Source organism: Lonchura striata, chromosome 4 (assembly GCF_050655825.1).
Source record: "Lonchura striata isolate lonStrDom1 chromosome 4, ASM5065582v1, whole genome shotgun sequence".
In the NCBI taxonomy this organism is placed as follows: Eukaryota; Metazoa; Chordata; class Aves; order Passeriformes; family Estrildidae; genus Lonchura; species Lonchura striata.
In genome coordinates, this window is record NC_140706.1 from 21,864,275 (window position 1) to 21,891,265 (window position 26,991).

The following is a 26,991-nucleotide window of genomic DNA, read 5'->3' on the forward strand; positions in this document are numbered from 1 at the left end:
AAGTATACTGCACTGTTAATATCACCATGTGTGGTGTCCCAGATCCATGAAAACAACTTCATCCACTAAGAGAAAACTACAATCCCAATATCAGTTTTCTACCATTTTTGCATGTGTGGGTTTTGTCTTTTTTGTTTTCCCTCAGTCTGTTGTTACGGGATTTTGTTATGGGTTTTAAAAAAGCCTCAGCAGCATAACAGAACCTTGATCTTTCAGCAGAGTTAAAGGCTAAAATACTTAGCAGTTCAACCAGTGCAGAGAGCAAGGAACTGGTTGTTTCAGGGTGCTGATAACCAAATTCCTGTATGTAGCAAAAGAGAGTCCTTGGTTCCAGGTTCATTCTGGGAAGGACAAATGGAGTTATTCTCCTTGCAATTCTGTCACTTTGATCAAGATTAGCAGAAGAGGTGGGCAGAGCCATGGAAAAATAGCCAGAATGTAGAGTGCAGCATAAGATGATGGCATGAAAGGCATTTAGCTGAAAATCTGAGCCTGGGAAACTTACCTGATCTTACACTTGTGACTGAAAATCTGTGACATTTCTTAATCTTGACACCAGAAAATACATTTTCCAGTAAAAACACAAAATACTATATTTTTCTCCAAAGTAACTCAATTCTCTCTCTTTTAAGGAAAAAAAATAAAGTTTGCATAGTTCATGAAATCATCTATTTCTTCTAATATCTTCATCTGAGACCATTCCTCTTGACAAAATTATCATGCTGTTTTGAGAACCCTTTTTTCCTTTTATAATTTCAAGGTTTACTGTGTTGTATTTCTATTGAGAGATCTACTTTTCATTCTGTGAAGTTTACCTTCTGTGCTGACAGACCTCCAAAGCCAGAGCAAAGGCAATAAAGCAACAGCTGTCACAGGAACTGGCTATCATTTGTATAGGAAACTCTTTCTCATCTGAAGCTGTCAGTCTGCTGTGAAAATATGACTGATTTCTCATCACTAAAACGATGAAATAGGAATCTTCATATATCAAGTTTACAATTTTTTATTGTTCTTTAACAAATTCTTTCATTTCCTTTTTAACCTACTAACCCAAGACTTCTCAATTTTTTCACTCATGCTTTTAAAAGTCCTGTTAGATCTGCTAATGATGATTTTTTTCCCTCACTGCTAGCTAAGTAAGCATTAGATTCATGGAAAAGTACAAAACTACATTTGGTAGCTACTACCTTTTTCATTTTATGTTGGTATATGCTAATATTTTTGTCTTTTTGAGCAAGGATGTATATTAAATAGAAGTTTATTATCCTAACTACAACACCAAAGATTGTTTGCTGGAATACACATCAATCGTTCAATTTCCATATGAGTCATCTTATATTTTTCCAAAACTGTGCACCTGAACTTATATTCATGTTCTGTCAGCTGCAGAATTCCTTCCCTTTTTCCATAGTCTCTGCCACTAAATTCAGAAGTTAACATATATATCATAGTGACCAATGAAGAAAGTCAGGACAATTTTCAAAGACTTCTTTTCCATGACTGCTGGTCCTAAAGAGTTTTAGAGTGATAATATTTTATTAAAAAAGTCAAAGCAAGATATATATATATATATATATATATATATATATATATATATATATGGATCATTTTCTTAACTCCACAGCATTAGGCAGGACATGGGCTACATTCATATGGATTGTACACTACATGGAAAAACTAGACTTCAACCTGAAGTAAGATAATTTCTCTAAATACCATTAAGTAGCTGGAAGCTGCTGCAGGCAAACTGCTGTTTGCATACAGAAAATAGATCTGGTTTTCTGCTCAGTAAACCTTTTTCTAAAAAAAATGTTTTCAATTTTTAGTAAACATTAAAAAAAAAAAAAGAAAACCACATAGTATTGCAGGCTGCCCTGAAAAATAATAAGTGAACATGATGTTGAATTCTTTTGCTAGTCTCAAGGAAGAGAATTCAGTAGAGTCAGTCAATACAACCAAAATGTGCATTTATAAAAACTACAAAAAGACTTCCATGCCCATGACAGGAGGTGATTCAACTAGCTGTCTGGCAGTAAATGTTGTTTACCAGGTTTTGGATTCCTAATTGGGTGCCTAGCTTGCTAAGTAGCAGCTGGTCTTTAATTAGTTGAAAAATTATTATCACTAAAAGTTGCCATAAAAAGAAAGAGAACAATATAATTAAAGTGTTAGAATCCATATGGTGGGATATGTATCTTCACTTGTCAATAGCTGTTTTCCTCTCTTTTCCACTCAGCATTAATAAGGAAAAACTGTTCATTTGCCAGAAAGTTCTCATTTTCTAATTTGAATTGAAAGCAACATTGAATTGAAGCGTGCTGAAATACTGTACATAGTGTAATGTTTCTCTTTGACTGTGAAGTTTTTCAAGAAGATATTTTCAACAGGGGTGAGTTAGGATTGATGAGTCACCCTTGCCAGCATACCTAATCATGGTAGGACATCATTATCTCACCTCCATTCATTATTTATAAAGTAAAACTAGATGAAAACCTCTTTGCATGTAAGACTTAGCAAAACACAAATTTTATGCTTGTGATGTATTAAATATGACCATAGCCTGAATGCACATTACAATCTGCAACTTGAAATTTGCACTATAATTGCCTCAAAATATTTTATACACCACTTTCTCTGGTGAATCTGAACTTCAGGATTATTTGCCTAATGCATGTGGAATGATGAGGCTACATGTGAAGCAATAGGTTGTTACCACAAATAATGTCTAGGCATATTTTTTCTAAAATATTTTAAACACCTGTGCTATCAATTTTAATATCAGAGTATTACCCTGTTTTTATACTTACTGTACTTACTGATTTTGTCAAGGGGGAATAGAGTAGGGTAATATTACTTAGTTTTGTAATAGCTGAATCACCTCCAGTTCAAAACCTGGCAGAATCATCTTTTCCATTAACCATTTATTTTGTCAAGTAGCTGGGAAAGGAATTTCCTTGTAACGGGGTGCAGTATTAAAGGAAAAAAAAAAGAAAAAGAAAATACTAACTCTGTTTAGTGTTGAGATTACCTATGGAAAATGGATAAATTCTACATTGTTCCTGTTAGCAGTGGATGACCTCCACTTATCTGCATCTGTCATTGTTTAAATAAGAGCAGAGAAATCTAGGAAATAATCTTCTGCTGTACAGGAGCAGATTTCCAGTATTCCAAGTCTAGATAATCTTTCTTAGCTGAAGGTAAGATCAGGACATTCAGCATAAAAGAAAGGAACTTTTTGAAAGCTTAAGTTTCCAAGTGGCTCAATTATCCTGAACTATCTTTTGAAAGAGTTGAGAAAATATGTTTTAAAATAGCCCTTCGCCATAAAATAAATTGATTCTTGGCAGTAACTACATGCAGTGGAAACAGACTTTCATAACTTTACACAAGCCTTTCTTTAAGGTTATGAATTTGCAGACAAAGTAAAAAATATACATCAGATAAGCAGCACGGAGCAACATGCATCAGCTTCAGCCCTTCACTATAATGCCTTCCAAAGGCTAAGTCATTATTTTTTCCCTGTTGAAGTGGTCTTTTCTATCTAGATTGCTCCACATTCAGACCCCACTCGTATCAGGTCACTGCAAGGCACCACAAGAGACGACTGTGCTGTAAGACAAATATAATAAAGTAAAAAAATTGTATCAACATTCCATCTTCAAATACTTACCACCAGGTATAACAAATTACATTGCAGGGATTAAGAAAAAAAGGTTTAGCTAAACCTTTTTTCCCTTGACCTGATTTTAATAGGATGCTAGTCATTTTCTGTAAGTTAAGATACAAACGGTTTTTTTGCTGAACTTGAATTTAACACTTATGTGTATATAAAAATGTGATTTCACTTTGGTACATGATGCTGATACTGGACTTTCATTTAGATTTAAGGTTTGATCTGTGCCAATTTAAATTTTTGAAAAAAAACAGCTTGAAAATGCAATTTTTTAGCAAATTGCTTAAATATTTTTTCATTGAACTTTAAATATTAATTTATAATTCAAAGACTACTGAAATAATGCTGTGTTCACCTACTGGCTACTGATTAATAGTTCTTCTATAATATTTTAAAACAGGACTTAACACTCCTGGAGAACTGAAACAACTTTTTTTTAACAATGTTTCAAAAACAATCACTGCTTTTTACAGGCAGGGGACTTTGTGTGGGGTGGTGGTGTTTGAGCTAATGTATTAATAATTCTTCTCCAGTACTGCATTAATGATGATTAACTTTTTCCCCTATTTCCCTGTCACCCACAAATCAACAAAAATCTCTATGGCATGAAAGTGGAGGCACTTGTCCCTCATCTCTGCACTGCTGTTTTAAAAATATCACTACTAGTGTTTGACACCCATAATGTTCCCACCAATGTTTTGGTAATTGAGGTGTGGGACCATTTCCCAACCTGTGTAGAACAGAGAGGTCCTAATTTAATCTGACCCTAGAAAATATGTCAGTGGGACTGGAGGAACCTCTCTCCCTGTAATTACAGAAAGCATGGGTAGGGTGAGGCTGAGTAAAGGGAAAAATGGAGCCAGTGCAGCAAAGGTCAGGTTGGCATTCCTGGACAAGGCAATCCACTTGGCTTCAACAGCACACCTGCTATCGGCTTCACCACAAGGCAACGACAGCAACTTTGAAATATATTTAATATACATATGCACAGCAACTCACAGCAGCAGAAGGGGCGTTAGCATTAGAGAAAAAAAACCTGATGAACTGCAAAAGAGAAGGGCCATAACTAAATATTTTCATTCAAAATATTCACGTACAAGCACAGAAGTGTATGTGTCCCCAGCCTGCTAGACAACCATTTTCTTCAAGTTTATAACAGACATGCAATAATGGAGTGCTGTTTATATTTACAATTACAGACAGCTTTGCTGTAGTCAGGACCCCATAAGTTTGCCTCCAATTAAGCTGAATCTATATTTATTTTTTTTCTCTAATTTAAAATTCATTTTTATTTGAATCTGTATGGAAAAATGTATCAAAATAAGGCATCCTAGCTGCCAGATTGCTGCATGGACCAAGATTCAACCTTCATGCAATTTCCAGGGGCAGGTGATAAATGAAGAGAGGAAAAAAGAGAACTGGTACAGAATTCTGATGAGCAAGCCCTTTCTAACTTCAATAAGGAAAAATGAAAACTCTATTCGATTTCCATGAAACAGAATGTGTATTACAAGCAGCAACTGGAAAAGAGGTTATTAAAAACATAACCATTAAAAGATGACACTCTTATGGTACCTATTTTCTGTGAGAGCTGAGACTCCCTGACCTGTCTCACTGAAAATTCTTTAAACTCAGTAAAGGTTTCAAGGGAAGCAGGATTAAATACAAAATAACAGCAGTAAAATAATAAAGTGAGAAAATCTTTATTTCTTTAATCACAGTTATCAAATACAATAGTACTAAGCCAGCATTCTGCACTGCAGAGACTGGTACAAAAGATTATAAAAAAATAAAAATAAATTTTTGATTCTCTAATCTAAAACAACTCTCTGCCTAGTGAATCTGATATTAAATTTTCTGGAAAATCAGCCCATACTTAAAATTGGAAAAAAAAAATCCACTTGGTCGAGTCCCTCAATCTAATTTGAACAATCTATAAAACTTGATGTTTGTACTTCATAATATCACTAGATATTACAAATGTGGACAACTTTTGTCTTGGTAAGTAGTCACAAAGACCATCTGCAAGACATTTAGATATTAAGAACATACCCAGTTTAGAGATGTATATTTGTAAAACAGTCTAATACCGATCAGTTGAAAATCCTGCAGTCTATTATTTACTAGACTGGTTTGGTATGGAAAAACAAACAAAAAACAAACAAAAAGAACCTACTTGTAGACTTTTTTCACTGTTTCTGGGTTTTATGGTTCAATGAGGTGAGATGCCTGGTAGATTTTTCCCTCCCAGCTTCAAGTTAATGCAAAGTTGTGAGATCCAGAGACCACAAGGGGCAAAAATAAGCAACCTATAATAGCTTGCTTACATTATTCAGCATGTGGTATATAAGCACACATTATTTACACGATTCATTTTACATGCACATTAATTATGGAAAATTAGAGACACCAAGAGAGAGGCATTAAGCGTCAATTAGACACTAAGAACAAGAATGCTGGCAGTGCTAGTAATGAGAAACCTAGATTACTTCCAAAGGGAAGGCAGTTCATTAATATTTTGCTTCTCAACAGTTCAATTATCACATGCCTAATGTGCTGGACATTAGCCTTTGGGGACCTGAATCAAATTGTAGATCACAGTGAGATGATCTTACTTGTTTCTTGAAGATGCAGATGCAGCTTCCTGGGGAACTTTTACTGCTGTCAAACCAGCTGATCAATCACCTTATTCTGAAACCTCTTTAAAGCAACACACCTCCTTCACCTGTAAATGGTTAGGGCAACACCAAATAAACTGATGAGAAATTCTTCTCTTCCACTGTGAAACTGGAGTTCCACAACTTAAAATAAAGCAGAAACAAATATCAGGGAACAGGAGAACAAGCATTTGGTTTTAAAAAGGAACATAAAAAGTGGCAACATGTCTCTTTCTTCAATTGTGTAAAATGTCTGGCATGCTGAATGGGGGAGGTGTCAGCCTTCATAGGAAAGCTTTCTCATGGTTCAGTTAACTGTTAAGTTAACTGATTGTGAAACAAACTAAATAATACTTTTAAAATAATAAATCCAGTTTGTTTCTAGAAATCCATAGCAAAAAGTTCTGATTCAGGGAAAGAAAACAGTTTCTAGTCTACATATTAGTTCAAAAGTTGTTACTGAAAGCAGATGGTGATGTGAACTCTAGCTTCTTCATAAACTACAGTTATTGTCTGAAAATGGAATATATAAATAGCAATGTTCATGAGACATTTTTTACTCAGAATAAAGCCTATATAATTTTGCTTGCATTCAGAATTTTTACACCTGTTGGCCTACTAGACATTTTATCTTGATAATAAAAATATAGTGGGAGAAAGTAAGTAATTTTTTCAATCCAAGTAGCATATAAACTGGCCTTCTGTTTAAGACCTAATCATAAATACAGCTACATTCTTTCACTGTGCAATTTCTTTTCACAGTTCATTAATTGCAGAGAGATAACTTGATCGGTGAGTTTACAATCTTGTAATAGGATCCTTTAAGGCCATGAGGGAAGGATCCATTTTTATGTGTTCGTCTCACTAATGATACATTAGGGAATAGAAAAGTGAATATCAAGAGCTAAATCTGAAAACATTTCTAAAAAGAGGCAGTATACACTATACTATACTTTTGGAAGCAACAGACCTGTCTTTAATTTTTACTACTTATTTTTCATCTTTGAGCAGCTGACAACAGGCCAGGATAAAGATTCTCTTAATAGTAAGGAGCCTGAGTGCACCAGAAAACAATTTGACCACTCTTTGTTTAACAAATAATAATAAAAAAATAAAGGTGTTGAAAATGGAGGTGCTAGGGTGAAATAAGGTAATACAACAATATTTCTTATCTATTCATTGCTTTTGCTTAGTGCAATCAGGAAAAAAACGAGTGCTGTGCCTGCTTAAAAAGCTCGAACAAAAACTTGAAAGTAAAACTTGAATGCATAATGTTAGTTGATTTGTAAAATATCTTTGAATCACCTTTTAATTGTAATGAAAGTTTTAGTATGAAAACTAAAGTGATATAAGAGCATCATCAAAAAACGTCACCAACAGGTAGCATATGACATGATTTAACATTTCCTGGTTTGTTACACACCTTCAAACACACCACACTGTCCACCAGAGATCAAATATCTGGCTATATGACATGTCTGATTAGCTAAAAAAAAAACAAATCACATCAAACCTCCAGTATCTGTGAGGATGGAGCTTCTATTTAAGGTAAACATTTGAAAGATTTCAACACTGTTACAAGTTAATGAAAATCTGGACAAAAATCCAGACAAAAAACTTTGTCCATTTAAAACATGGCTGTTCATTTCAGAATATATCAAAAAAACAAATCAGGTTAGTTCCACAAAAATACTATTATTTGGCCATAGATTTCATTAGTCTCTCTCAAAAAGTCCAGAGTGGCAATAAAACTGCAAACTCAAAGAAAATGTACTTACTATTAAGATATGGTTTTGGCATGGCTCAGGAGTGCAAGTCTCAGGTACAGGTCAGAGCACCTGCTCAAAAGTGGAAAATCATTGTGCTCTTTACAGAACTACAGTGTCCACAGGCTGGAAGAGAATTACAGAAAGTCCTAAATTCTACTACTTTGAACTGCCTCACAATATCTGAAATAAAAATTTGATGAAACCATGTAGACAACATTCACCTTTGAGGTCCTCAGCAAAACACAGGTGCAACAGCTCACCATTGAATTCTGACCTGAAGTCAAGTACTTTGAAAGATTTGTTTGATCACCATAACCCACCTGATGGAAAAAGAATTATTCTAAGGTGAATAGCATCCATCTACTACAAAACCGATTTGAATTTCAACATCAGTGCCTCTACCTCTGTTTTGTTAAATGGTTCTCAAAAATAATTCAATAAAGGAAGCTTTTGCAAACACATTAAAGAGGAAGGTTATTTGTTGTAGGTGGTTTGTGGTTTTATTTTTTTGTAATAGAATTTTCAAGATTAATTTCTGACTGTATATTTGGAATTCTAAGCTAATATCTTTTCTTGAAACCAAAGAATTCTGGAGAAATAGGAGATGGCTGCAAGAGACTCAACTGGAGATAAATTAACTGCTAACTGCAGAAATATCAGATTTTCTATAAATAATTTCTCATCGCTGTCCATAACCAATCAAGGTTGTATTATTTAAGCAATCAACACATTCAGTGCTGTTGAATCTCAATAGCAATATTTTATGTAATGTAACTGCAAGGTTATTTTTATAAACTCCAAGAGTAAATGGTAAATAATGTAAACTTGTATTTTTTGTTAATTCAGTCATAGGTGGAAAACTTTTGATTTTTTTTCACAACCAACATTAAAAAAGATCAATAATCATCACAATATATGCATCCCAGAAATACTATTCAGAGAGAACTAAACAAGTTAATGCTGTTATGATACAGCTAGCATAAAAGAAAGCAAACTTTTATACAAGGTAATTTTAAAAAATTACCTCTAGTACCATTTTTGTATCAAGATTTATGTTTTGAAAAATAAACTTTCTAAATTAGACTTGGTTACTAATACTGAAAATCCAAGGAAATCTCAAGCTAGTGAGAACTTTTTTCTAAAATCTGGAAGGAAAAAAACCTGTGAAAATGCATTTACTATTTAATGAGTAAAACCAGAAACTATCTTAAACTAATGGTCAGATTTATTGCAATTTTAGAGATGCTTCATATTTGACTTTCTGTTTTCTAGTTTTTAGAACAGATCCTATGCAAACATTTTCAAACCTCATTTACCTGGCCAAGCTGCATTATATGAGATCAAGAAGTGACAGAAAGGGAACCAATCCTACTATCTCTAGGTTATGGACAAAGTGTACTCTTGTTCCCCTCAATGATTTAACCAAGACTTCAAGACACATTCTCCTACATCAAAATTCTGTAATCTCTCATGAAACCTGATTTCCTCTAGAAGGAAAGCCTGTAAGGATTCTCATGTGAAAAATGTTCTACTTGTAACAGCTTGGGAAAACCACAGAATTTTTATATGCAGTTTAAAATATTTATCATTTAATGAGCTTTAATAGTCTGAATATGCAGGATGAATGAGTAAACAGTGGGAAAAAAAGACAATCTGAAAGCAAATGTAAGTGCTGGACACAATAAACTAAAGGCTAATGGCTACAATTTGAAGAAATATTTGAAGAAATGGCATTTCAATCATGCTGTAATTTAAATAGACACATAAAGCCAATATAGTCAAATACAAAGAAATTACTTGCTTTTAAATGAAACATATTGTAAATGTGGATGGAGAGAAAACAATGTAATAAAACTCATACATAAAGCAAACCTCAACCTATTAGTTCTGAAACTGTCTGCAGTACTGGACAAACCAATGTTAATTAAATTCTGAAAGAAAACACTTTATGTAGCCAAAGGTATAGTTTGCAAGAAACTGTGTTATTACCAGGCACAAGCAATTATTATAGAATCATTACGGAACTGAACTAAAATAATTTAGAAAGGCAGAGAGAATACATTTCCTTTAGTTTGCCTTCTGACTGGCTGAGGAATACAAATGTAAGTATGTAGAAGATCTTCAGAGGAGTGAGTGACAGAACTTTGGAATACCTATTGGCCAACATCTAAATCTCTCATGGTTATTTAAGCAAAATCACTTTCTCTGTGGTAGCACTGAGAACAGCTCCAACAGAACTTAAAAAAAAGGTTAAGGCACCTTAACGTGATGGTCTGGACTGTAATGAACATACTACCTGCAAACAGCAGAAAAATAAATATTTAGAGATGTCATGGGATCCAACCAGACATGGCTAGAGTTTGAACCATTTATTAGACCAGAGTGCGAGTGTGTATATAAGATACCTTAAAGATTAGGATATTACAGACTCTAAGATGCAGAACAGTCTAGAGCAAAAAGAAGCAGGATTCAAGCAAGTTCAGGTAGACTAAGCAAAATTCTGAAGTGCAGTGAAAGTACAGGTAAGCAGGAAGATACAGTTGTTTATTTGGCCTTAACATCCACATCCTCCTTCCTCATCACAGATCATAATGAATATATAGTGAAAAATGAGTGGCAAAGCATAACAGGAATATGCTCAAAGAAATTTCAGCAAAGACAATAACTAAACATACCTAAACCAATACGCTACAGCAGTGGTAAGAGCTAAAATAGCAGGATTTTTTTTCCCCCTTTACTGAGCTGCAGATGGATTCCGTTTTCAGTGGAGCCACAAGTAAAGCAGTGTAATCTCCAAACTGAGTGTTTTCTGCCTTTCTAAATAGAACAGCCTAATCTCAAGAAACAGTGAGTTTGACAAATACATCATTTTTTGACAGCACAGAGAATTTCTCCAGTGGTTCAGAAGCAGGAATACTGTACTGGAGAATTCTGACTCTCCCCAGGAAATCCTGCCACTTCTTGCCCAGTTTTGCAAGTTAGTACATATTCTTGCAAACAATTCAACTTGGAATATACTCAATCCTTCTATCAAGGTAGCCTGTTTCTATAGTTCAGTTTTCTCAATGCAATTTATTGAATCCAAATTTTTCTCTTAAGTAGCCCAAATCAAAATAATTTTTAAAGCATTCTATGTTCTAAACAGGGACTCAAGTCAGTACTTGTTTTTGATTTTTTTTTTTTTTTCCCCAGTTTCCATTTGGACTCAAGCAGAAATGAAGCTGATGTAGCTCAAATTCAAGCAAAGCCTGATAGCTGACTCTCACACTGAAATAGACCGCACTGGAAAACATGATTTAAAAATCAGAGTGGTGATATAACAGGGTGCAGGTACCAGCTCCGTCCCCAGCAGAGCATGTAAATATTTTCTTAGACTTCCATTCTGGAATTTGAGTTGTGGAGATGGTGGAAACCTGGCAGCACTCATAGGAACACAAACCGTGCCAGCACTGTATCAGGGGAGACAAAAATCATAGCAGCGAGATAAAATTCCTGTAACTTTTACTCTCAGATAAACCCTGTATCTCCAGAGCAGTCTAAAACTATCCCCATACATGACAGAAAAAGGCACCCCAGGGGTGCCTCTGGCAAATAGAGCTAGAGGCATCCTAACAACTTGCCTTAGGCAGAACAGCCCAGAGCTCTTTCCAAAAAAGAAACAAAAATCAATGATATGGCCAAGCCTTTCCCATTAACTGAAGAAATCTTTGGGGATATCCTTTCCACACTGGACCGATTCTCGGATAACATTTGCAAAACCTTTTAATGCAAAAATTGCATCTCAACCCCAGTAACTCAGTAAAGGCAAGTTCTGCACAAGCACACTCTGTATGTCCCAGCTGGTGAAACTGACCCCACACTAAGGCAATCTCCACTGAGGCACAAAACCTATTAGTCAAACTGCTCTTTTGAACTGGCATCCCAAAATAGTACCTCAGAAAGAGATCGGTTTTGAAGAAAAAAATCTAAAATAGCAGACAATATCCAGCTTAAGTAAAGAAAAAGAAAATGAAGAATCTAGCTCATATTTCTTCTTGGGTTTTCACTTGCTTCCCTCACTCATCCTAATAAATGTGGAAAAAAAATCCCACACTGGCGTTATCTTAACAACAAAAACAATGGTTACATGTCAACTTTACACCTACCTGTCATGACTGTAGAAGTTTAATGAGGTAATGATGAACTTGAGATTTACTAAGATTTATTAAGATATTAATCTTAGTCTTCTAAATGTTATAGGCCCATACATAAAATACCAGTCGCCCATTTAACTTCATTGTGCAGATTTTTAACATTCTTTCTTTTTTTTTTTTTCTGAAAAAATCCATCACCCAGTTCTGGGAAACAGCATTTATTCAATTACAATTCTCTAAAAATTACACTTTACCAGTTCTTAACATGGCACAGGAAAAACAAAATATCAATAATCATTAAGATATCACAACAAACCACATTTATTCTGCAGATCTTAGATCAGTCTGAAACGTGTAGTGCAACAATAATGTGTCAGATGTTTTGTTCAAAACTTTGGCACCTATATAAAATAATTTATTGCAAATTGAATTTCTACTTCCCCAAATGAATTTTACTGGTGTTAAGACTGTCACCATTCAGTGTGCCTCTGTGAATGCGCACATAAATGTGTTTGTATATGTATAAATATAACACCAAATTTAAACACATTTTATTACACATCTTCTTGATTTTTATGGCCTGTTAGCAGCAGCTATACAGATATTTTACCTGTGACATGGTTTTGAAATAGAACAAATGTTTCTGTAGTCCTTAGAACCAATAAAAATACACAAACCATTTTCTTCATGGATATATTCACTCCAATGCACAAAACTCTTCCACTGCTCCATTTATTCCATTAGTGTAGTGGCTTAAATGATGCATGAAGCATCATTTCAGCAGTGAAGTGAATGTCATTCTTAAGGTCCCAATAAAAAGATAAACAATATAAGAACCATAACTCAATACTGAGAAATAACTGCAAATAAAAGTACAACTGTAAATAGTACATTCAAGTCCAGCCTGACAGAAAGTAAAGCAATTTCTCCTGCTGACAGTAGTCCCCTCTTCAAATCAGCATTTAAGGATGTTTATTAACATTAAGCACCAGCTTTAATCAATAAAATTTGAGTTCAGGCTGATATGCTTTCTTGAGACAGAGCCTCAATGATTAGAAGAAGCTCAATTACAAAGTGAAGGTAGCAAAACAGTCAATAGGGCACTGGAACAATTAAAATCTACAAACTTGTTTCAGTTTTAACAACTGGTAAAATAAGGTAGATGCAAAGTCTGAAAGACTAGACTTGCTTTGTCAGTGCTACATTCCAGAATAATAAATACTACTATAAAATATTTGAGTTTGATCTCATTTTCTCTGTGCTTCCTAGCAGAGTTGCCAGACACATTATTTGAGTCACTTGTCTAATTTCTTCAATCAAACAAATTATTTTTCCAATTAAGCCATTCAATGTAATCAAGAGTGGAAGTAAATGATGTGAGAAATGTTAGGGCACCTGTGACTACCAAAAATAGAGGCAGGAGTAAGTGAGCATACTGCTTCTCTGCTTCCTCTCTCCTACTCTAAGAGATCTGGCCAATTCCAATCAAACACTAAAGGCATCAGTAAGTTCTTAAAAGGCTGGTGAAAATCTGTGGCAGTGTGACTAGTCAGACCACAAAAGGGACAGCAGCAAAAATGAGCAGATGCACTTATTAATGTCTCCCTTGAAGCAAAGGTGCTTTGTGAGCTCATTAGAGATCTGGTCTGCTGCTTAACCAGACAGCATCTACAACACCTGAGAACAGCCTCAGCACAGCAGTGCCTTCTGCCCATCCACGTGCTATGGAACAAAGTAAAATCAGCATTCCCAAGGGATAAGTGAAGATAAAATCTATAACTAAAAATTTCATTCCTTGAATAGGTTTTGTTTTGAAAAGGAATGCTGAATTTTAAACTTAAGGAACTCTGGATCTAAAAATCAAAGTAGCTGTAGTTTGGTACTTCACTATCTTCAGGAACTGCTACCTTATATGCAGAAGGCAGCAAGCAAGGCTGTTTTCTCAACCCTGGCACCAGCCCTCTCACTCAGAAGAGCAGTGGTAAAGTTGTAGGACAAGCATTTGCTAGTCCCTGCAAACAGAATACTATTAACTTGGTCCTCATGGTAAAGAGAGGGGTAAATCTCTTCCCCCATTTATAATTTGGCACTTCTTAACACTTGGTATGTTGGCACTGTTCTGATTTGTTTGTGTGGACACCATTTTTTCTTAAAGGATTTTACTTCTCATTTAAATACTAAATATTCATGGCAGGTCAGCAACTTTGTTAGCACCAAGCAAGCTCCATCCAAAGAGCAACAGAAAACCCTGCCTTTGTCACCCTGAGCTGAGCAAGGCCTGCTTAAAAAAGTACTTCAGCCCACTGAGATAGTGCTATTCTCCCAATTCACATACCCATTAGACATTGCTTTGAAGACTTTTTTTTTTGTTCTCCTCAACAGTTTCATTACTTAGATGTAATAATCAGATGTACACCCTAGAGACACAGCTTCAAGATACAAGAATTAATACATTGCCTCAACTACTACATTTCTCTCCCTTTTGATTCCTTCACATGATGCCTTGCCAGAGGACAATTCTTTGGAAGCAAAAACTAATTTTCTTCTTACAAACAAAACTACAAATTAAAAAAACCAAACCAACAAAACCAACAAAAATCAATTTCAAATCAGATGTTACTAATTTTTTATACTGTTAAACAATTAAAAATATTGCAGGCCAACAGCATGAATTTCAGAGTATCTTGTCTTTTAAAAATATCTCTCCAGTATTCACAAGGTGGGACAGAGTATAAACAGCAAAACTTTTTGACAATCCTTAAAATCCTTGTATCAAATAAAATCTGAAACAAACAACAACAAAATAGACAAACCCTGGTGTCCTTGCACTGCACAGAAAACTTCCAAACTTCAGGAGTTTTACATAATCAGTTGTCCCAGTTCACTCTTAAATTATAACACTGGGCATACACATACACAAAATCAATAGCTGCATATAAACAAATTCTATTTCCTTCTGCACTGTACAAATTAGATAAATCAAAACAGACTACTTTTGAACAGAAAATACACACAATATATATATGTATACACATATACATAATACAAGAATATATATATATATATATATATATATATATATATATATAAGTATTACACTTCAGGCTCAGGAATTCAGCTGGAGGTTTCATGAAGTGCTCTGTTCTTCTGCAACACAGTATTTAGTTCCTGAATCACATGTGATGGCAATTTACTATCTAGTTCCAAAGTAGATTTGTTTGTTTTGTTTTTATTTTTCTTCAGTGTCTTATGTGGTATTTGGTATAATTCAGTCATCCCTGAGCCTGCATCGTCTTCAGAAGTCAAGTTTTGACGTATTTTTGTATGATTTCGCCCTTTCTCCTCCTTTCTTTCCAAACATAGTGCCACAATAGATGCTTTTTCTTTCAAGTTTTTTGTTTCTCCCAGAAGTTCATTATCATGACATTCACCAAATCTTGATTTTCCACCTTGTAGATCTATATTCTTACCAAACAAGCAAAAAGAAATAAAGTTCATTCAAAAAGTTCATTCACACCATATTAAAAAAAAAATATGTTTCGACTGCTGTTTTTGCTTAGTTTCACATAAGTTTTAAAGAAAAAAATTAATTTTACTCAAGAGCTGAGACAGCAAAGTCGGTTTTAAATTACCACAATTGTCATAGTATCATTTAGGAAGCATTTTTAGTGAGCAAATTCTCAATTAGCAATACTTCTGAAATTTACATAAATCATGCACCATGCCAATGAAGACATGACGATTTATTTTCATATAATCACAATTTGATTTTTCATTCGACCACAGTAGACTAAAGTTTAGCATTTTACAGCAGCTCTGTATACTATTAAAGACCTAGAACTGTTTGGAGGAATTAATACAACTGTATATTGCAGTTTTGATAATCTAATGGCTGAGCAACATGAATACATGAGAGAGAACTTTAAACAATCATGAAAACATTTTGAGCAGCTGTTAAATACTAACTAATATGTTATAAAGACTGGCTTCTTTTAATTTGCATATTGGTGGTCTGTTTTCAAGTTCTTAAGCTGTAGAAAATTAAAGGTAAACCAGATGCAGCATCTAATTTTGCATTGTTATATCCTGGTGGTGCAGCAGTAGGTAGAACATTCCTTTTGTGGGAAACCCTGGTAATTCTAAAGGAAAATTAGGTCCTGGAATATATTTTTCATGTGTGCCATCTTTCTTGACAACCAGAAGGCTGAGAAAGCTGAGGGAGACTTTGAGTCTTTTTGTATTTCCTGTGTGGAACTTGTTCAGTTCTACTGCATTTTTTATGTAGTTATTCACCCACAGCATATGAGCAACTTGTTCCTTGGCATCTTAATACCTCCTATATGTTAAAACAAACATTAAAAACTACTCAAACATTAGAGAGGAGCAAGTTTAGATACACAGAATTATAGAATGGTTTTGGCCTTTCTTGTATGACCTATTGTAAGTCAGTATGATATTTGATCATGCTTGAAAGAAAAGACTTTTCCTCCTGCAGATACACAGCAATATATTTCTATTTCAATTAAATAATTCTATATGAAAAATACACATATTTCAAATGCACTATCCACATGTGCAACAAGTAGAGTAGAAATAACCAAAATGTTTTGGTTCTATTTGTTATTAGGATTCTTAGTTATTGAGTCTCTCAAACCTTTGATATTATACATTTATCTTGATAACAGACAATAAAACTGCTTCCAACAATGAGGAAAAATCAGACATTCAATATAGACATTTTAGCAAAAAATATTAATATTAAACTCAATTTCTGGGTATTTTTGAGCTTATAGCAGTTTGGGTTTTTTCCCCCCTCAGTCATCTTTCTCTCACAAAGATCTTACTTTTTTCTATGTTTGGAAAATTTTCAGTCTCTTCTCCTGTCTGTATAAATTGATGACATTTCTACTACAAGTTTACTCATTGATCTGTAAATAGACCTCAGTTTTCCATAAACCAGCATATTTCAGAAAATGCTTGTTCCTGGTATTACTTTCTAATCTCTTAAAACTGAGATACTCTTGCATGTCGAAAGAGTACTCAAATTCATGGAAAAACTGAAGGCATGGTCTCCCAATGGTACATTTTTTTAAATTGACTCCACTGCTGTATAATATTTCTTCTTAATAAACTGTATCATATATATACATATACCTTCTACCACTGTTTTACTGTTCATTCCAGATTTAGCTTTCCATGTAAAAAAAGCATTAGTTTTTATTTTTCATTATGCATTTTTATGTTAACCTTCCTAAAGTATGCAAACACCTTTTCCATAAAAATTCTCAAGATTTAGTCATGCCATAAATAATGAAGACCATGGATTTCTGATTTTAAGTTTAAATTGAGACCTCCTCAAATTTGCGGTGTACAAAACATTGAGTCCTCCCTAGTAAAGCAAATTATCCAAAAAAAAAAAAAAAAAAGATACATACAGTACTATAAAGCATTAAGAATTTTTAATCATAAAGCTCAAAATCCAATAAGACTTTAATCCTGAAATGTCTGCATTTGTAGCCATCTCAAAGAATGTACTAGAGGTTTCAAGTGTACTTGCATAAAGAACAGGTAAGAGACACACCTAAGGGTTATGAAGTTTTTTGACTGACAAGAAATAAGATTTACTTTCATCAAAGAAGTATGAAAATACAAGCATCAGAAAGAACTTATTAAAAATTGCAAAAATACTTTTTGAGAGAAGGTTAAAAAGGATAAATTAAAATACAAAAGCTTGCAAACAAATTACAAAATACTTATATTCACATGGTTTTATACTCTTGTAGTCAGGCAGAGCAGAAATTCTTTCTTCAAGTGTAACACAAGATGGAGTTGTCTTTTATAGAAAGCATTATGCCTGCCTCTTGCTTTTGGTTTACTATGGAAAAAGTCAACTTTACCACTCTGTACCTGAACCACCATCTCTGTTAGTGGGGATAATATATCCCATATTAATTCCTCCTTTCAAAATGTTCTAAAATGTGCAAGAAATTATACTGCTGCAGTCCAAGAACCAAGCTATTGTTTCAACACTTATTCACTGCTGCAGTCAGGTTAGTTACTACTAGTATTCCCAAGTAGAACAGTGCCTCCATTGCTTCATCTCAGCTGAGTTAAGGCAAGTTCTCTCCACAGAGATCAGTATCCCTATGTGGATACCAGAAAGTAATCTCAACCTAATATGATAAGGTTCAGATACATCACTAGTGCACGTAATGTAGTAACAAAGCTCAGTCTATTCAGAGAGTTGTAACTAAAGCCTCTCATTCTTCTTTGGGACTAATAATAGTACGACTTAAATGTATCAACATTAGTTCCATCTGAGCTTTTCCATTATATTCACAGAGTAGAAAACTAAAAATGTGCAGCTTTTTAGAGAGAAGAAAAAATACCATAAGATACACATGCAGGACAGTTTTCGAGGATCTTATTAAAAATAAAATCCATACTGTAATAATGTGCATAATATTTCCAGCTAAAAGTCTTATTTACTCCTAATGAACAATCTCTACTCAAAAAAAAAAAACCAAAACCAAGCACAAATAAAAGTCCATTGTGATTTACTGAACATCCAGAGAGGTTATGCAACTTGAGACTACAATAGCTTTCTTACATTAAATTGTCCTAAATGTTCCTTTAATGACAAAATATTGGAAGGGGCATTGATAATAAGAGCATCTGCATTTTATATTTATTCAGCTCTAGGGAGTTAATTATTATTGGACTGCTTATTACAGCATTGTGGTTAAAAGTTCTATATCAAGTTTAAAACCCACTTACCTCTGTATTCCCTCTGATTTTACAAGTGCTCTTCTCCTGATGAATGGGAATTAGTGGTAAGCCTCTGATCTTTGGACTTTTAGTTATGGACTGTTTTCTTGCTTTCCCAGCAGGTGGCCATATATCTGCATGCTGAAAAACGAAATGATTCCTTATTTTCCATGTACAATTTCATAAATATACAAAATTCTTTGGTATGTAAAACTCCCTTGGAAAAAGCTATATACTGCACAATACCATGCCCTCCTCTTGAGAGAGAAAGGGAAAAACACTATGATGCTTAAAATTACATTAATATTTCATAAGTGCTGCACAATGTTGAGTGAAAAGAACCAAAACGTCTCTACATAATTCTCATGTATCAAACACTTTTTTTTCCTTAATATTATTCTCATTTTCCCCAAAAAATAGAAAATATCATCAAATGTGACATACATATTGACTTGTTTTACAATTTCAAAATTCCACAGAAGCATGCTTTCAGGAGTCCCAACAAAAGTTTCTGAAATAAGATAAAACTATCTCAATGTGCAAGCATTTAAAGATGTGTTTCTTGGTGAACAAAGAACAAAGTGCAGGGTACAACACTTGGGCCACAACAACCCAAGTTGCAGTGCTAGAGGCTGGGGCAGAGTGGCTGGAATGTGGCCCAATGGAAAAGGACCTGGGACTGCTGGTCCACAGCTGCTGAACATGAGCCAGGGTGTGCCCAGGTGGCCAAGGCCAATGGAATCCTGGCCTGTGTCAGCAACAGTGTGGCCAGCAGGACCAGGGCAGTGATTGTTCCCCTGTACTCAGCACTGGTGAGGCCACGCCTCAAACCCAGTGCCCAGTTTTGGGCCCCTCACTGCAAGAAGGACTTTGAGCGGCTGGAGCGTGTCCAGAGAAGGGCAATGGAGCAGGGGAAGGGTGTGGAGCACAAGGCTTGTGGGGAGCAGCTGAGGGAGCTGGGGGCTTCAGCCTGGAGAAAAGGAGGCGCAGGGGGACTGACGGGTCTCTACAATTGCTGACAGGAGGCTGTAGCCAGATGGGGATGCACTAGAGGAGGCTTAGGTTGGATATTGGGAAGAGTTTCTGCCCAAAAAGGGCGACTAGACATTGGAATGTCACCAGTCACCATACCTGAAGGTGTTTAAGAAAAGACTATATGTGTCACTCAGTGCCATGGTCTGGTTGACAAGGTAGTGTTGGGTCAATAGCTTTGACTCAATGATCTCAAAGTTCCTTTCCAAATCAATTGATTCTGCAATTCTGTGAAAATTTGTATTAATAATTTATACAAAATAATTGCTTAACCTATGGTAACAACTTTGTGTTATCCAAAGCACAATCTACAAATCTGGTTTCAACAGTAGTCTTTGCCTTAGCTCGATTGAAATAGGCCAGTTTTGGGGAAAAATGTGAAGTTTCACTGTGAATGAAAAACAAGACTGGGAAGAGAAGGGCAGTAAAAAAACATAAATTACTTACTGATCATTTCAAATTTGAGCACATGAGCTCACAGTCCTCAGGTAATGCTAATAAAAACCAGAAGGACAGATTTGAGGAGAAGGTATTTGGAGACTATTTTACTGAAAAATCATCAACAGGAGATTTTGTGAATCAAAGAGAATGTTCAAGGCCTACAGCTAAATCAGCACAACTCCAAAGTAAACTGGCAAGCCAAGACTGCAAATCCATTAAGCAAGTCTGTTGAAGACTGTATTTTAAAAAACAGCTGTGGGGCTATGATCATACTTGTACATGGTCTGCAAGTAAAAAGAGCATTACCATTAACACCAATCAGAATCAGTGATTGCTGACTCATGATGGTTGACTAGAAATCAAAAGCTTTGGTTCCAAATTTAGAAAAAGTATATTATAGGCTCATATCTTCATAGAGTAAAAAATTCTCATATATGATGTGACCAGAGTGATGCAAAAGTCTGTGAATCAAGTTCTCTCCAGTGAAGAGTTCTCTCCATTGAGAACATTTTCTTCCAATAAAATGACAAGTTATTATCTGAAAGAGCAGCTCTTGCCAACCAAAATCAGTTTATTGTGGATCTAGATACAACAAACAAACACAACCCAGAAAGTGATGGAGAAATTTTAATCAGCTTCTGAAGAAAACTGTCTGCCTTAATTCCCAGCAAGCCTAAGGAAACCATTCCTGTCAGCTAAGCAGCCTGATTTCCCTTTTGTGCCTGTGACATTTCTTAGAATAGAACTCTGAGAAAGTATATCAGAAATACTAGCAACATATTAAGCCACATAAAAAATGTATTTATTCATAGTTTTGACCCCTCTGTTCAACTGCACCTCATGGTAGTATAATGAGCCTCCAGCTGATCAAAGGCAAGAAAACTGGAAAAAAACTATTGTGTCCATCTTCATTCCAATTAATTACTTCCAATTGTATGCTATGAACACTCTTAAGAGATTTTGTACATAACTATTATAGAATTCAAGAATCATGCTTTTCAGGATGGTTTTGCATAGAACTGAAAGAAACCTTTCTCCTACTTGAAACACTTAGTATGTACCAGCTTGAAATGGAAGATTAATAACCTCTGCGTTAACTTCATTGCCTGTATCAAAGTACTCTTGTCACTAGATTACAGCAGTACCTACACTTTGCTATTTATATACTCTGCACTATTTATACTACAGGAATAAACATTATCAGACAACAGGGAAAAATAGTAACAGTACTACTATCTTACTGATATTAATTACTAATAAAACTTTAGTCTGCTCAAGCACTGAGGAGCACAGTAATATTGGTTTATGTCCCTCTTAATTGCACAAGATCATTAAATGTCACTGTATTAAGACTTCAAAACCAATTTTACAGTATTTTTTAATTTCCAATCTAAGTTATTCCACTCACAAAGATGTCCTGCCTGCAGTCTCTCTAACATGTGTGTTCAAATACATTGACAACATATAAAGTAAAAAAACAAGCTGACTTCCCTAGAGATGGTCTCAACTAAAAAATTATAACTAGAAATAATCTCAGTTGACATTCGCAGTTTTCTGGTTTAGAAATGGGATAATGTGGTAACAGTTTTCTGCTGCTGTATGGTATAAGACCTTTTAGAAATTTTACAGCAAGCTTTACCAATACGAGGCATTGCATTCTTAAGGAGACTTTCTCTGTAACGAAGTAGTAGATTGCAATAAGAACAATACACTAAATCTGCATCATTAACACATCATTTCTCATGTAGCCTATCAACTGACAACTTTACTGATGTCCAGAACACTGGTAAAAAAAAATCAACAATTTCCAGAAAAAAATCAAGCCAAACAAAAAAACCTTTCTATATACTACTGCTAATTCATTGCAGTTTCATTTATTGGAATAAAGCCTTAAAAATAATAGTATGAATTCATTTTAATGTACATGAAATAATTTAATTTTTTTTTTCTGTTAGGAAAAATTATCCTGGGCATTGAGTAATGGCTTCCAGTATTTTATCTATATTGTTAAAGAAACATTCTACATCTGCCTGAGTAGAATCCTAAGACTGTCCTTCACTGTGATTTTATGTCAAAAGGACTTCAACAGTTACCAAGCTTGCATGAGTTACTTCTAAGTTTCCTGTATCAATAACCTCTGAGCCTATTTGTTGTGATACTGCTCATGTTATGCCCATGAGATGTATTCCAGATGTTTCCATAGAAACAACAACTGTCACTTCAGCTAAGGGAGCTGAATAAGACAAGAATTTGGAAGTCTTACTTTCAAGGCATGCATTATACTTCTAGCACTACTATCTATGAAAGTCAGATTCTGTTTTAGAAAGTCACTAAGTCTGTATTTCAACAGTCTTGTGCTCATCCTACTTTATGCAACACAAAGCTCCCAGGTAATCATAAATCTAGCAATGTTTATTCACAGTGATATCCTGCAGAGCTCCTTGAACATCATGGGGAAAAAGAAAAATCTGACACAGATACAAAATCCTGTTAAAACCTTAAACTATGTTCCAGTCTCCTGTCAGGCAAAATTCTTCCCACCTCACTTGCTTCCACTTCTCCAATGCAAATATTAAACTCCATTTCCAAGGATGTGTTGTATGCTACTCAAACATATACCCTCCTTACAATCTCACAGCAAGCAGAAGAGTACTTAATTCAGGATAAAGCCTTCCCAACACAATGAATTGCCAATGTTAATTAAACAAACCTGGATACCAGAGAAATAAAGCCATATTGGCACAGCTCTTCAATTGGGCTACTTCACACGACTAATGTAATGCTTTTAAACATTACACCCTTCTTTCATGACTACTTTAGCAGCATCCAAACTAGTAAGCAGAGAAATAGCACTTGGCTGGTGCACACAGACACACCCTTTAGGTCAATGGCCAAAATTTCACCCACAAGAGCTTTCCGTGAAGGAAATAATTGTCCTTCATTACCAAACTTCTCTACAACACAGCAGGGTGGGATGGGGAGATGATACCACAATCTAATGTTCATACTCACTCTCAGAGCACTCACAGTCTTCATGGATTAAAACACATCTTTTGGCATTTTTAGTGCATGAAGTATTCCAGAAACTTTGGAACCCAACCTTATATATAGCACATGTATATTTAAAGGGATTTTCATAACAGCAGAATAAATTACATTTTCTGATCAGGTTAGTTAGTACCTGTGCCATAAAAATGCTGATCATCCATTCCATCTGCACATCTTGTCCATCACAACATATATACCTAGAACACATCATTAACATAATTAACATGAAAAACAATGAAGACTCCTGCTACACTTAAACATAATAAAAAATAGGTTTCTAAACTACATCAAATAGTGCTTAAATTCATTCATGCTATCTATAAGTATTATTAACACCCAGAAAAAATGGGCATATATAAATACTTCAAATTATCACTTTACCTACTTTGAAGACAATACCTGTGTTTCCTTTTAAGCATGCACACAGGATTAAAGTCTATCATTCTAACTTTATGACTATCATTTCTGGCCACAGAAAGAAGCCAGACACCTAGACCCAAAAGATGAACCAAACATATCAACTAAGAAAATTTCTTTACTTAAAAACACAAAAACAAAATTCAACATGAAAGCAAAATTATGTCCATTAGTTTTCAAACACTCTTATTTGCAATTGAGTAATGTAACAAATATTAGTGAAGTTAAACCAAGCATGTGTTTCATGTTTACCTACCACTGGTGTTTTTCAGAAAATACTGCAAGTCCCCAGCTGAAAGAAAAATTTTCAAAAATTAGTTCCATAGACAGGGATATATTCCTCAAACTGCAGAGATTAATTACCTTTATATAGTCCTCTTAATTTGAAAAAAATTAATTTGCAAAGTCTAAATGTGTACTGCAAATCCAGAATAAAGTTGTAGGTTTGAGGATGGATTTTGCTCATTTTCTTAGAATTGATTCACAGTTAATGAACTCCCTGTTCTAGGCAAAGGGTTATAGTAAACACTGCAGATGACAGCTGACTACTTTCCTCATTTTTGCTGTGGCTGTGCTTTCTAAAAGGTGCTGGAAATAAAACTGCCTGGAAAAGAGTCCACTACAGTGTGGAAATCAGAGAGAGAAAAGAGCTATGACTGTACTATAAACAAAAGAAATAACATGATTTTACAGGGATTTAATAATTACTAGGGAAATTAAAATGGAGTGGGTGCATAATGAAGCCTCTGAGGTGAAACAGACACTTCTGGAGATTCAAAAGAGACATGGTAAACTCTTATTTTTAAAGCAGACTAAAAGAAAACCTCAAGGCAAAAAAAAAAAAAAAAAACAGCAAAGACACATTTACATAATGTTTTTACTCCTATTTTGGACTAATCTCCTACTCATTCTGCACTTGAATTAAAAAAAAAAAAAAAAAAAAAAAAGACAACACGCAAAAAAAGCCACCAACGTTTTCTTTAACACAGATAAACTTTGAAATTCACAGACCTTTTTCGGGTGTTTTGATTTGCCAACTGTAAAGGAAATGTTCAAGCAGATCTGTTTAAAGGCTACAGCCAACCTAGACTCCCTCTGGGATAAGATCCTATGTGCATTGTCTCAGTATCTCAAAGCTTTGACCAAACAAGAACTGGAAACATCTGAGAAAAACAGGTGTCATTTTTCACTGCTCTTTTCCTGAGAGATAGTCACTCATGTTTGTAAAGGGCACTGTCATCTTCAGCTAGCAGAAACATCAAAATAAAGATCCTGAAAAAGGAAAATCCTCTGCTGAACAACAGGAACTGCCAGTAAGGGCCATGACTAACTGGTTTTCTCTTCTCTCTTTTTACTTGGTGCAAAGAAAGTGTGTCCACCAATGACATGCAGGACATATGCCACAAAATAAAGTGAGCCAGAAGCAACCATATCCACAAGAGATAACAAATGCTCTTTAGATTACGAAGAGCCAATCAATAAAGTAATTTACTAGCACACATTAGTTAACATGGAACATGAAAACAAATATAGGAACACAACAAATAATATTACAGGGGATAATTTAATTCAGCATACTGCTATAGGCTTCTTGACTTTTCCTTGTTCCACAATGTTCTATGCTACCCTTTATTGATGATACTACAACACTTTTTACTCAGTGTTTACTTTCTTTTCTGTTCTTACTTTGTTGGTGGCTTCATTTTCTTTTTCACTCCAAGATAAAGCTTCAGAGAATTGACAGGCAACACTTTTTCAGGTTTGCTAGCCTGCAAATAAAGTAAGATTCTAATTATTGTATCAGGAATGTGCCAAAGAGAAAATGCCACATGACTGATTTCATAGTTCATTTTCTTTCACAGAGAGCACTCCTCTTTTCTACCAGATCATTAAAATATTTTGTCTCTTTCTTTGCCATTAACAAAGTGTACCAGTCACTATTACTGAAAGCAGACTGATTAAGAACTTATGGGTCACATGAAATCACAAAATTATAACACAATTAGAATAATGAGATATGGTGCTGTATATGAACACAAACTCTTCAAGAGACAGGAAGATGGGAAATGGGATTGTCGTCTGTTAAATAACCTCTCCTATGGAATGAGGAGAATTTTCTTCAGATCAGAGAATGGTTTGGGACTTTGGTGTTTGTAATGGACTTGAAAATCTAGTTCCAACCCTCCTCCCATGAACAGGAACATCTTTCACTAGGCCAGGCTGCTCAGAGGCCCATCTAGCCTGACTTTTAACACCTCCAGGGATGGTGCATCCCCAGCTTTTCTGGGTAACCTGTTCCAGTGCCACACCACCCTCACAGTAAAGAAATTTTCCTAATGCCCAATCTAAATGTACTCTCAGTTTGAAGGCATTCCATGTTGTTCTGCAGCATTACACTCTTCTAAAATATCCCTTTCCATCTTTCTTCTAGGCTCCTTTCAGGTACTAGAAGGCCACAAGTAGGTCTCTTTTCCAGTCTGAACAAACACAGTTCTCTCAGCTTTCCTTCATAGACAAGGTGCTCCACCCCTGTAATTGACCTGGTAGACTCCCTAGGACTCAATCCACCAGGCCCATGTCCTCCCTGTGCTGGGGCCCAGAGCTGGCGGCAGCACCTCAGGTGGGCTCTCAGCAGAGCAGAGCAGAGGGACAGAATCCCCTCCCTCCCCTGCTGCCCACGGGGCTCTGGGTGCAGCCCAGGACACGTTTGGCTCTCTGGGCTGTGAGTGCCATGGCTGGGTCATGTCCAGCCTCTCACCCACAGCACCCCCAAATCCTCCTTGGCAGGGCTGCTCTGCATCTGTTCATCACCCAGCCTGTGTTGGTATAATGAGTTGACCCAAACAAGGTGCAACACTTTGCACTTGATCATGTTAAAACTGCTCAGATTCCCATGGCTTACTTTTCATTCTTGCCCAGGCCCTTCTGGATGGCATCCTGTCCCCCAGGTGTATCAACCACACCCCCAGTTTGGTGTCTCTGCAAATTTGCTGAAGATGCATTCAATCCCCCTTTCTGTGTCAATAAGGAATACATTAAGTAGCACTAATCCC

The 26,991-nt window shown here is 35.4% G+C and overlaps 1 protein-coding gene across 10 annotated transcripts in view; it reads right to left on the bottom strand.

Annotated features, from left to right (window-relative positions):
* ARAP2 (ArfGAP with RhoGAP domain, ankyrin repeat and PH domain 2) overlaps positions 1-26,991 on the bottom strand; it is a 144,134-nt gene that overhangs the window by 14,223 nt on the left and 102,920 nt on the right. For 8 of the 10 annotated variants that reach the window (XM_085578571.1, XM_085578573.1, XM_085578577.1 and 5 more), the window contains 5 exons: positions 25,625-25,707; positions 24,195-24,230; positions 23,655-23,718; positions 19,010-19,141; positions 12,435-15,697 (listed from right to left, as the gene is read on the bottom strand). In XM_085578571.1, coding sequence (XP_085434697.1) covers positions 15,347-15,697; positions 19,010-19,141; positions 23,655-23,718; positions 24,195-24,230; positions 25,625-25,707 — 666 coding nt within the window. In that variant the 3' untranslated portion in view covers positions 12,435-15,346. Of the gene's footprint in view, positions 1-12,434; positions 15,698-19,009; positions 19,142-23,654; positions 23,719-24,194; positions 24,231-25,624; positions 25,708-26,991 lie in introns of those variants that run through there. The other 2 variants (XM_085578576.1, XR_014955079.1) reach the window with 2 other exon arrangements.